This window comes from Xenopus laevis, chromosome 8S (genome assembly GCF_017654675.1).
Source record: "Xenopus laevis strain J_2021 chromosome 8S, Xenopus_laevis_v10.1, whole genome shotgun sequence".
In the NCBI taxonomy this organism is placed as follows: Eukaryota; Metazoa; Chordata; class Amphibia; order Anura; family Pipidae; genus Xenopus; species Xenopus laevis.
In genome coordinates, this window is record NC_054386.1 from 34,730,047 (window position 1) to 34,743,146 (window position 13,100).

The 13,100-nt window shown below is 41.7% G+C and overlaps 1 protein-coding gene across 3 annotated transcripts; it reads left to right on the forward strand.

Annotated features, from left to right (window-relative positions):
* The first annotated feature begins 4,089 nt into the window (after nucleotides 1-4,089).
* tspyl2.S (TSPY-like 2 S homeolog) lies at nucleotides 4,090-12,176 on the forward strand. 3 transcript variants are annotated; one of them, XM_018231798.2, is made up of 8 exons: nucleotides 4,090-4,201; nucleotides 4,398-5,191; nucleotides 6,209-6,286; nucleotides 6,438-6,549; nucleotides 7,155-7,297; nucleotides 7,483-7,568; nucleotides 7,654-7,781; nucleotides 9,010-12,176. In XM_018231798.2, the coding sequence occupies exons 2-8, from the start codon at nucleotides 4,463-4,465 to the stop codon at nucleotides 9,180-9,182; spliced, it is 1,449 nt and encodes a 482-aa protein (XP_018087287.1). In that variant the 5' UTR covers nucleotides 4,090-4,201; nucleotides 4,398-4,462; the 3' UTR covers nucleotides 9,183-12,176. The 3 variants fall into 3 exon arrangements, with proteins under 3 accessions (XP_018087287.1, XP_018087288.1, XP_041430441.1); XM_018231799.2 differs by having other exon boundaries at nucleotides 4,091-4,257; nucleotides 9,016-12,176; XM_041574507.1 differs by having other exon boundaries at nucleotides 4,093-4,257.
* Nucleotides 12,177-13,100: the final 924 nt, after the last annotated feature.

The window sequence follows — 13,100 nt, forward strand, 5'->3', positions numbered from 1 at the left end:
ATTAATTTAATAGGGATCCCAAAACATCACCATTTAACTTGGCATTAGACACATTCCATTCTTGAGTTGTTGAATATGAGTTAGTTGGGAAAGTGGCTGTATTTATTGTTATTAACAGTTCATCGCCTGTGATGTCAGAAAGAGAGCCTGGACAGCTTCTTAGACAGACTTTACAATGTGAGGTTAAACCTTTGAAGTGACAACTTTATACCTTTTACTGGGTAAAACTGACAAAATACCAGAAAAGTACTAGGACAAAGGGAACCTCGGGGGAATAAATCAAAGCTTTCTGCCACATCCAGCAAATATTTTAAGTAACACACTGTTCTTCCATTCACTTGCTTTAGGTAAAAAAAACTCCATGCTACATTAAGGGCAAGGTTGCCCTTTTCTTCAGAGGGCAGAGTATAGACTGTTCCGGTTTTAATGTTTCATTTCTATGATCGCAGGAAGCACTGTGAAGTCCTGAAACCAAAGCAAGGATGAAGGACAGGGTGGAATTTTGGTTTGGTGTATTCTACAAACCTAAAGCAAGAGACACAAACACAATGCTTAGTCTTGCTGATTGTGTGGTGCTAAGTGCCAGCCCATGGCTGATGATATTACACATATGACTTTTAACATCTGACAAAGAAAATGCATTTTTGCACGCATCTATAGTATAGGGTCTCCAACTGAATATCTGGTGTTCAGTAACCTGGACATACTGTATGAGAGGAACATATCTAAGCAGGGTTAGGATGTTGATACCTTCCTCATATCTGGTGCTTCAAAGCCCTATAGCCAAGGCATACAGTATATTCTACCGATAGGCCCTCATCAAAATAAAGATACCAGCTCTTAATTGGAAACATTTGTTCCACTAAAACCTTTCATGAAATAAAAACCAAAACAAAAAATATTTAAATTCAGCCAGTTAAAATGAGGGCTCTGCCATATCTGGGAGGTTAGTAAGTTACAGAAGGTGTAAGGTTTTATAGTAGGCCCTGGGCAAATGTCACCTTTGCCCATTTGTTAAAAGACCATTCCTACAGCTTATTCTTTCGAGAATAAATCTCTGATTAACAAAAGATCACTGTTCCTGCAGACTGCGATAACTGAAATTCTGCCCTGAGAAACAAGAGGTAACTGCCCCTAAATTACATTTGACTTGACTATACCTATGGTCTAACCTTGTAATTCCTATCTGAAACCCTCATGGGCCGTGCAACAAATAAGGTTGGGAGGTAGGGCTGACTACTCTTGGGTGATGCACAAGGTCCTCAAGGAAAATGTGTTATTGGCATAATTGTAATTCATTATCATAATTTTGCTTTTGTTGTCTCATGCTTTACATTTAAAATCCATAGCCATACCAACTATCCCTGCCTTTAGGAGGCTTATTGAAAGGGCCAATAAAAGTGCACATCACTTTATGAAAGTATATTCAATAGTCTGTTCCCTTATAGTATCTGGTAATAAGAGAAAGTAGGTAGGCCATGGAAGCCATGACCGCTGCAAAGTCAGGCTTCCTAATCTTAGCTGTTGCTAAATGCTCTATAGGTCCCGTCCCCCCATTTTTTTTGTTTTTGGCCCTATGAGTTCAGGAAAGTACACTGCAGAGGAGGTGATGAATATGGAGTATCTGTTATCTTTATCAAACCAAAAAAAACAAGAAAGAAGAAGTCCGAAGAACTTAAGTGTCCAGGGGTTTTGAATTTGATCCAGATGTCAGGTGCCACTAAGACATGGCAAGTAAGCCATAAAGCCTGGTGTAACTGGCAGATTTTATAGCATTATTGGTGGTTTGTGAAGATCGAGGAAAAGGGTTCTCAATGGTATTCATGAACTATTAGCCCATAGTTTGTCCCTAAATTGTTAAATACATTTCCCTAGCCTTAACATGAAACATTCAACCAAAGCTCAAAATAACCATAGCAGTGTTTTTTTATGGGTAACAGTGAGTGCAGCTGATGTGGTCTAACTCCTCTGTGAGACACAGGAAACCATGCCACCCTCAATGATATTTTAGGGCACTGGAACTTTCTGCTGTAGAACCATCAGGGAACCTGCATACATGGAGTTAAAATAATAACAAGGTAATGATTATTTTTTGTTAATTTCACCTAATCTTCTCCTCAACAAGACTTTTGTCCCTAAATTTCAGATAAACACAGTGACCCTCTTATGGTCAAATCAATTGTCTTCTCCATAAATTAGCCCATAGATCATTTTATTGTTAGGTCCAGTGTAAACAAAAAGCAAATTTTACTCAGTTTTCTCCTAAATTAGCCAATAGTTTGTCCTTAAATTGTAAAAAATATCGCATGTCTTCACATAAGCCCTTGCACACCAACCCAAAAGAAACTAACAGCGTTTGTTTATGGGTAATTGACTGTGGGTGACCACAATTTTGGTGTAACCCCTGCCAGCACTGGTCTTCACCAATGCCCTTTTGGGGCCATGGAACCCAACTGACATGAAAAATGCACACTTTCGAGTTAAGTCCAGTGTAAATGAAGACTACATTTCACCAAGTTTTCTCCTCAATTAGCTCATAGATTGTCATTAAATTGTGAAAAATATTGCCCTAGTGTTCCCATAAATCCTTGGAATGCAACCCTTGGACTGCAAGCCAAAGTAACTAACAGAGTCAGTGGTAGACCTCAGTTTTGGTGTAAATCCTGGCAGCACTGGTCTTCACTAACACCCTTTTAGAGGCCTGGAACTTTCTGCTGCAGAACGTACGGGGAAACTTTTCACTTCTGCTCTAGGTCCAATTTAAACAAAGAAAGATTTCTCCCAGTTTTCTATTAAATTAGGCCATAGAGCAGGCATGTCCAAAGTGCGGCCCGGGGGCCAATTGCGGCCCGTTTTCAAATTAATACTGGCCCTCAGCCTCCATCATGAAATTAATAAAAATGAGGCCCCCAGCAAATTGCGATCAGGAATCCCATAGAAGTAATATTTGGGCACATTAGTGAAATGATCTGCCACTTGGTCTATACTGCTGCCTGTGTGCTGAAGGTGTTAGTAATAGACACGTACTGGCACATAGTGACGCGCCACTCTTGCATACTTCTTTAGGGCTGAAGGTGTCAATAGACGTACTGAAGTGAAGTATGGCGTCACAACGTTCCAGTACGTGTCTATTGCTATAACCTTCAGCACACAGGCAGCAGCAGTATAGACCAAGTGGCAGATCATTTCACTAATGTGCCCAAATATTACTGCTACGATTACTCGATTCCTGTAATTTAATGTTAATGGTTCAAAGAATGTTGGGCTGAATGGTCGGCCCCCACACATTTTCACCTCACCAAATCTGGCCCTCGTTGCAAAAAGTTTGGGCACCCCTGCCATCAAGCTCTAGTGTCCCCTTGAATCCTTGGAATGCAACCCTAAGTAACAGACTCTGTTTAAGGGTAATTGACTGTGGGCGACCGCACTTTCGGTGTAACCAACGCCCTTTTGGGGCCCTGGAACTTTCTGCTGCAGAAATGACAGGTTAGCATACCTCCTAACTGTCCCTTTTTCGGAGGGACAGTCCCTCTTTTGACAGCTCAACCCGCAGTCCCTCATTTGTACTGGAAAGTACCTATTTTCTCTACACTGAACAGCCAGAAAAAGAAACAACGTTTCTCACTTAATTGGCTTTTAGCAGAGAGCACAGAAGGTACAAATAAGAAAAAAAATGTCCCTCTTTTTACTTCCAAAATGTTGGGAGCTATGGGTTAGCCACACACTAGTGAGTTACATCCAGTGTAAATGAAAACATGTATTTTTCTAATTGACCCCTTGTGCCTCCAAAGGGTGTTAAATTTGCCTCTTGTTTGCACAAAACCTTTTGGCTTTTTGAGAGCAGAAGCACAAACATTGCGAGAAGAGGATCCAGTCCAGTGGCGACAGCTATTGTTGGCATAAACAGGAAAATAAAATGTAGTTGTGGCGGAATATTGGGATGTGAGGCTCTTGTCGAGGCGGTGGCGTTTGTTGTTGCCGCTTATTTTCTACAACATCAGAGCGACACTAACACAAGCCGTCCGAGGCCGAGCTCGCCACGCCCCCAAGACGGCTACGTGTAGCGTCAGTGCGCAAATATATATGTAGAACGTGTTGTCACAGTCTCGCTAGATGAGATCTGTGACGTCTGGATTAGTTCCCGGAAGGAATAAAGAACATAGACATTAACGGGCCTGTGGGACTTTTAAACAACGATTCGGTACTTTGGGCTGAATACAATCAGGCCTGTGACTGGGAAATTGGATCTGTTAGGAGGTAGGGAGTGGGGTGATAGGTACAGGGCTGATTGTGGGCTGTAGACATGTGTGTATGTTTATTAAGAGAGATAGGTAATGGTGCATGTGTTCTGATACCATGGCTGCATTGCTAACCCTGACATTGAATTGCCTTGACAGGTGAATTAATATGTGGCTGCACTGTGGCAGTAACAAACTGTGTCTGCACTGAACAGTTGATTGCCATGAGCTGCCAAGGGGACAGCGAGGAGTGCACACCTTCTGCTGCTAAACAGCGCCGTATTGTGGAGACCGACGGGAAAGCGAAGGGTGCACGAGATACGCAGGTGAGTCAAGAGGCAGAGGCTGCTCAAACGTTATTTGAGATGACAAACTGGAGGGAGGCTGGAGACCAGCGTCAAAAGGGAGGGACAAGCGGCGACCATCAAGCCAACTTGATGCTACCCCCTCCTGAGAATGGCGACGCTGAAGAGCGCAATGTCAGGCTGCAGAGGTGCACCCCTGAGAGAGGGGACACTGGGGAAAGCCCAAGAGGAACACCGCATGGCCCCAAGGGAGGAAGAACAGGGGGAAAGCCCCCTAAATTGTCAAAGCTCAGAGATGCAGAGGACGCTAGTGACTTTATAGACCAACACAAGAGTGTACAGCAGGCTCAACGGGGAGCGGATTTAGAGGAAGAGCCTTCTGTGCTGTCTCCTCTCTCCTCTGATTCAGATCATCGTTCATGTAGTGAGGGCGACGAGTGCTGCATTGTTTCTGTTGACACACAGCCTGCCAACACCGAGCATTCCCTGCAGGCCCTTGAGTCCATACAGAAGGAGCTGAGAGCGGTAAATGAGCGAGCTGACCAAGCATTCCTTCAGCTCAAGAGGCGGTATGGGCATTTGAGGCAGCCGCACATCCAGAAACGTAATGGCATCATTCGCACGATCCCTGGCTTTTGGGTCACAACTGTATCCTGTATAAATTTACTCTAGTCTCTGCGGTACAGTCACCTAGCAAAAGTCTCTGCAATAGGTTTTCTGTCCAGAATATATTTATATGTGTTATTAAAAGAACAATAACACCAAAAAATTAAAGTGTTTTAAAGTAATGAAAATATAATCTACTGTTGCACTGCACTGGTACAACTGGTGTGTTTGCTTCAGAAACTCTACTATAGTTGATATAAACAAGCTGCTGTGTAGCCATGGGGGCAGCCATTTAAAGCTGAAAAAGGAGAAAAGGCACAGGGTACACAGCAGATAATAGTTAAACTCTGTAGTTTGCATGGGGATTCTTCAGAACTTATCTGGTATCTGCTGTGTATCCTGTGCCTTTTCTCTGTTTTCAGCTTTGAATGGCTATATATATTCCTATGTTCCTGCAGTTGGGAAATGCATACAACAGGTGCAGTTTTATCCAAAACAATAATTCTATATTGACAACGTTATTAGCCCCCCCCCCTTTTTAGAATTTCATTTGAAACTCTTATGAGTTTGTGAAATACCCTACTGGGTGATGTGATATCCAATTTTGTTAATGCCTTTAATAGGGTCTTGATGACTTCTTCAACAAGCATAATATCCAAGGCTATTGTGAGCTGAAGATCTACAGTGGTTTAGTATAGGTTCTGTATGAATATATAATTTTAATGGGGTGAGTACATTTTATGGGTGGTATGGATATATATATATATATATGCCTGTTGCACACAAATCACTGGTCAATGGCCAGGTGCTGGAACAAGAAATTGTACAATCAGTAAGCATAAAAAGGTCCGCACTCATGGGTCTTGTGTTGCAAAGAAAAAACTTTTTAGTGTTTATTCAACGTTTCGGCTCCTAAAAGCGAGCCGTCCTCAGGAGGACGGCTCGTGTTTAGGAGCCGAAACACTAAAACGTTTTTTCTTTGCAACACAAGATCCATGGGTGCGGACCTTTTTATGCTTTATTGATATATATAGTTTATTCCTTAACTTGATGCTACAGTTTCTCAATCATCCCCAGCTCTCTGCTATGATCGATGACCGGGATGAGGACACCTTAAGTTACATGAACAATCTCCAGGTAGGTAGTATATACACATTTGACATGTTATGACATGTGTATGTTTTGATTTTGACTGTTTCCTCTCTTTCCATTAGATTGGTCGTTCTCATTGTCCAGTTTTTCCTAAATACACTTGTTGGTCTACTTTTTATGCTGTTACCTAAACTAGGTGGAGGATTTTACACACACGAAAGCTAGCTGCAAGATCAAATTCTACTTCAATCCCAACCCTTATTTTAAAAATGAAGCGATCATCAAAGAATTCCAATATGGCTCTTCTGGTCAGTGCATTCAAGTGGAATCAGCGCTGTACTTGCCTTTATTGTCTTATATATTGCTCTTTGTACTCTTGTTTGTTCTCCAACTTGTTTTAATAGTATGTGTGTTGTGGGTATTAATTTAGCAGAATCATACCAAAAAGTGCTTAGATACCATATAGTCTTATGGTCTTCTATTCTGCTATACTGAACCAATTCTATCATCCCACTTGATATTCTTATAATAAAAAGGATACCTAGGTCTTTTTGGGGGAAAAAAAGTAATCATGTATATTCTAAAGCTTTCCACACACTTTAAAATTCCCCCTTTTGTCCATTTTCTGCCAGATATCCGTCAGGCAGCCCATGCACATTCTCCATATATATGGGCCAATAAGCTATTGACTTAGTGGAGGGGTCGAATCTGCAGCTTTTATCAGTCCATGTGTTGCCACCTATATTATGGGATGCCAATCTATTTTCCCAGAACTGGAAGTGAATATGGCACAAAAATAATTCCTGTAACAAAAAACGCCTGTAGGTTATGTGTGTGTATTTTACAAAAGCCTTGCATAAACTTGTATCTCTGTTACATATTCAAGACAACCTCTTTTGCTTTGGAAATTTAGGGCGCCTGGTTTCTCGTTCCACTCCAATCCGCTGGTGGCGAGGACAGAATCCTGCATATCGTGGCAAATCTAGTGGCTCTGCACCCAGCTTCTTCAGCTGGTTCTCCGACCATAGCTTCCCTGCAGCAGACAGGATAGCTGCGGTAATACACTGATTGGCAAATTTGTAGATTCTGGCTAATTCCAGAGGGGATACAGTAAGATGTCATAGATAGTCACAGTTTATTGTACTTGTGGATGATGTTTAGGCCCCAGCTCTTGATTTTCCAGGGTTTATTTTGGATCTCGGTCCAGACCTGCTCAATAAATGAATGGTTATACTTCATAGATCATTAAAGAGGATTTGTGGCCGAACCCTTTGGAATATTATCTCACTGGAGAAGGAGAGAGTGATGACAATGGAGTAGAAGACAGGTGGGAAGAAAAGCCTAGCGCACACACTGTTTGCCTAGCATACCCTGCAAGTGCCCACCATTCATTGTTGTTGGTGTTTTTGCAGTGGCTCTGACAATGTCGACGACTGCGTGGTCATTGTTGACGATGATGAAGAAGGGAAGGACGATGAAGAGGACTACGAGGAAAACGATATTCATGAAATCTCTGATAACACAGAGAAGCAAACCGAAGGTACACATAAAACAATCCTTGTGAGAATATTTTAATTTTTCTTGTGCACCAAAGCAATTATTTTGGGATTTGGCCAAACAGAATTTGTGGCCAAATGCTAAATTAAATCAGAGGCCTAATTTGGTAATAAAAACTGTGCTCAGTTACCTTATGTATTTTTTTCTGTGGCAAAGCTCAGTGTACCACTCTGGAGTACAAGCACCTAGTGCTCATACAGAAGCTGAGATTGACATGCTGCCACCTGCAATGTGAGAAGGAACGAGTGAAGGCTGGAAACAGCTGTGTATGACTGTATTCCATGGGCAGTTGTACATCAGGCCTGTGCTTCAATACCAGTTTAAAACATTATACTTTATTTGGGCCTTTAGATGGCCTTCAGCTTTAAGTTTCCCTCCAGTAGAGTCACATGGAAATGGTTTCCTTGAAATCTGTGGTGCATGACTAATATTCATCAAATGCCCTCAATTGTAGGACAAGACAAGGAGATTGTCACCTTCGTAAAAGTGGAAATGTATTCATATATTTGGGGAATTGTCTTCTGTTGAACAAGCTATATGCCCATTGGGTAATTTTGTCTTTGATATTCATCAAAAGGTTACTTTTCTCTTGCTCACATTATATAGAGAATACATTTGATATTAAATTAGCGATGATCATAGTGCAGGATATTACTAAAGCTTTAGTTTCAATGCAAAATTTGATAATTAGTACACAACATAGTGAAATAATTTTGAATAACCCAAGGTGCAAGCATACTTTATTTGCCCTACCATAGGTTGTTGTTGGTAAAGGGGATACACATCCATCCAGGGCCCTCAGATTTTATGGAATTTGGTGGGGACCCCCCTTTTTATATACACCGGTTGTTCAACATTGCACGTGTCTTGCATTGTTTGTTATGAACTAGCAAAGTTTGTAGGATTTCTCCAGTTCTGAGTTACAAGCCTCTTTGCCATTAATAGTGCCTCAAGCAGGAAAAGCGACTGGTATTGGTTTAACTTAAGATCCTGTATTATGGGCAGAATGCACAGTTTAGGGGTTTTATCAATTTTAATTTGTAGCTCTGCTTCCAATGTATCCAGGATTACCCCCAAATACTAGCTCTTACTACAACTCCACATCATGTGGATAAAAATAAGTTCATGCTTAAATGATTTGTTAGCTATTCTTTAGCAGGATGAAAGTAAAAAGGCCACAATATGCACCCAGCAGTGTCTTTGTTTTTCAGGGACAGATGGTGAAGATGAGGAGGATGAAGAGGTGTTGGAGGAGTCTGTCCACAAGGAAACAGTGGATTCGACCGGAGAAGATCACGACTCAGGAAAGATGTTGCTGGATCCTGATGATTCAGGACAATCTTCTATAGGGGAAGAAGAGGTAGAAGATGATGAAGATGGGTAGCTGAGATTAGGAAATGCAGGGAAGCCGCTCCACCCCAACTTCCTAGGAAGCAAGGTGAAAATCAGGTGTGCAGGAATCACAGTGAGTGCTTCAGCCAGATAGGAATATAGTGAGGCTTCTCCTGGGCATGGTTCACACTCCTCAGCTCATGTAGTACAAATGCTTTCCTGTATCATGTAAGCAATACAAGAGCAAGGTTTAAATAGAATGTACGCATATTTAAATATATATTTAAAATATATATTTAAAAAAATATATATATATATACACACACACACACACACACACACTTCATTTTAACCCTTACTTTTTCTTATCATGAAGCCCCAAAGGACTTGCTTTCTGAATATTTTTATTGATTTGTGTATTAAAGCAGCCCTATAAGGTATGACTTTCCTTTTTAAGGATTGTCTTGGTCTGGATACTAAGCAAGAGGACCACACCATGCAAACCTCAATGTCTTTACCCACCTTATTAACACATCTTGAAGCCATGGTTTATTTCCATTAACACAATAGTATGTACACTGACTTACTGTGTATATATATATATATATATATATATATATATATATGTGTGTGTGTGTTTGCGTGCATTTATAGGAAGAGACGTTGGGGTGTAAAGAGATTGCATAGCTGTCTGCTGCTAGACTGTGTGGCTTTATGTGCAGAGCCAGCACTGTAAGTACATTAAGTTGAGCTTCATTGGTTTATTATAATCTATATAGTTCCGTGCTGATTTAAAAAAAATTCGTCTTTTGACAATGAAAAAAATAACATAGTCGAACATGAGCACAGCGCCCCTTGCTGGCAGATATGTGGAAGCCTTAGACTTGGCAGTAAAGCTGCGTATTTGCTCTCTGCACACAGTAATGTGAAATCTATTATTTCTCATAGAAAGCACAGCTCGGTATTCGCTTATCCCACACATAATCCCACTGGAACGGGAAACAGGGCTATATAATATCTGTATTTGGACACAGCTCTGTCCGGTAAGGTCAAAGGCATTTTTATTTTGATGAAGTGCAGAATCTATTTTTATTGACCTCAGTGCAAATGAGTTGTTGGTGGGGGGGAGGCACAATCGAATGGGTTTTACATCCCCTAAATAGATCTGGCAAATATCACTTTCATTTTTTCACGTCTCTTGTAGGTGAAGCTGTTGCTCATGTGCAGATCCAATCAGAATGGGTGGTTGTTTTGTGTGAAAGGGGGTAAGTGGGGGGGGGGGTTAGTAGGTTAATGTTTAGTTTTCTGCTGCGTGTCAGTATAATTCTCAGGATTTTAGTGCACTGAATACATGTAGCCATAGGAGAATTCCATACGGAACCTAAATGTCGCAGATTTTTTTATTTTTCCGGTGATATGATCTAGTCAGGAATTTTTGTGAGAGATAACAATAGACTCAATGATTTGCCCTCCAGCTTTCAAGTCGTGCTGGGAGGTATTGGTTGAGCTGCTGCTGGAGGGCTGTACATCCCTGCATTAGAATTCCCACTGCCAAAACAATACACTCCTGAAGGCAGCGTGGGATATTTAGTTGACATGTCATGTGATAAAAATCTCCTTAAGTTTCCCCCAATCCAGCTCCCATACTCTCATCCAACTTTCTTTGCTGTGCTGTTGTCAATGTACAATAAATTTGGGTATTGGGGAGCACCGACCATCAGTCATAGGAGAATGGTTTGTAGAGTCCGATAATTAATAATAAATCACAGGAGAAATGAAAGAGAACTGACCCATATATCTGCACCTTCCCATCCACAGCACCCAAAACTCATGTGTGTAACTACGGTAAATAAAACGTAACTTTTAATATACCATTAAAATTGATTTCCTGTATTTACAATAAAAAATTGGTTAACAGCAGGAGGACTGATTGGACAGGGTAAGTGGGTTCTTTAGGTTGTAAGCTATTGTGGCTATATGGTAGATAAGTGCTACCAGCCATGCTTAGTGTATAGCAAATTCAAAATCCCCCAATTGAAGGATTTCACTCCCCGTGCCAACCCCTTCACCCACTTCGAGATCCCTCCCATAGAGTGGTGATCTAAGCGCACTCGATCAGTTGATGCCAGTGATTCAATCTGAAGGATAACACTCCCCGTGCCAACCCCTTCACCCACTTCAAGATCCCTCCCATAGAGTGGTGATCTAGGCGCACTCGATCAGTTGATACCTGTGATTGAATCCCACCTTGTATCACAGCGCTTAACAACCATGCAGTGTACCTTAGGCACATCAAAATACTGCTGCTGAAAATGTTCCTCGGATCTTGAAGAGCCACCAAGGCCTTTGACAAAGCCCGCAATTTGGTGGGTGAAATGCGCGTCAGGCGCTATTTTAGCGACTGGTTAGGTAGGACTATGGATAGGGACCTAGAAGGACAAACTGAACGGATCGGGTGGGAACTTGATGTGGGTGAAGGGGTTGGTGGCTCTCGGTGGATCCGAGGAACATTTTCAGCAGCAGTGTTTTAATGTGCCTAAGGCACACTGCATGGTTGTTAAGCGCTGTGATACAACGTGGATCACTGGTATCAACTGATCGAGTGCGCCTAGATCACCAATCTATGGGAGGGATCTCGAAGTGGGTGAAGGCACGGGGAGTGAAATCCTTCAGTTGGTGTGATCAGCGTCTATCACTGGGGAATTTGGACTTTGCTATACGCTAAGCGTGGCTGGTAGCACTTATCTACCATATAGCCGCAAAAGCTTACAACCTAAAGAACCCACTTAATCAGGTCAATCAGTCCTCCTGTTGTTAACCAATTTTTAATTGTAAATACTGGACATCGATTTTAATGGTATATTAAGTTACGTTTTATTTATTTACACACATGAGTTTTGGGTGCTGTGGTTGGGAAGGTGCAGATCTATGGGTCAGTTCTCTTTCTTTTCGCCTGTGCTGTTGTCAACCAGTTCACTGTTCTTTAAAACAATGTTTTCTTTCAGGAAAGAAGCTGTTCCTTTTTAATAAAAGCTTCAGCCTTGGTGACGTGTGTTTGTTCTTTACTCCCACTTTTGGGATTTCTTTTAAAAAAACAAAAACCTTCTTGGCCATTCTTGGGAAAATACAGAATGGAATACTGAGAGTAAGCACCCAATCCACTCTCGCCCATTTGGTTGTTTTTTTTTAAGCTTTCATTTTTATTGGTTTTCATTGGTTAAAACAGGAGGGGGGGGGAGGGTAGTGTTCCCACCCTGGGGGTTCCTTACAGTTACAATATATTAAACAGTTACCATATATTAAACAGTTAATTCTCAAGATATCCCATACATATTCACTTTTATCCATTAGGTGAGGCTCAGTCACCCAAGAGAGTTAGTCCTTCAGCATCATTCCATGGCTGCCAAATTTTATCTAATTTATCGGGGCAGCCCCATGCTAGGTATGTGACTTTGATCATAGAGAGCATATCGTTAACTGGCTATTGCCACATTTTAAGTGTGGGAGCTCTGGGCCCCATTCTTCTCAATATGACACACTTTTTTGCATAATATAGTAGACGTCTGGTAAGAAGACTTATCCGTGACGACTCCATCCAACACCCCCAGCAAACAGCGGGGGGGGGGGAGGGCCAATTGTGTTGAGAGATATGTTGTGACTGCTCTCCAAAAGCGTTATATGAGGGCATTGCCAGGTCATGTGCAAGAAGTCCACCTGGTCAGTCTGACAACTGGGGCACTTGCTATTGCCCTTCTGCCAAATCCATACAGTTTGGTAGGTGTCGAGTAGACTTGGTATAGAAATTTGTACTATATCAGTCTGTCTCAGGAGGATATTAAGAAGTGGAATAGGTTGTCAATAGCCTCCTCCCATTGATACTCCCCCTGGTCTCCCAGTGTGTCCCGCCATTTAAGGTAGGTACGGTCAAATGGGGCTGTTGGGGCTCGGACCAGCAGTCCGTAAATTTGAG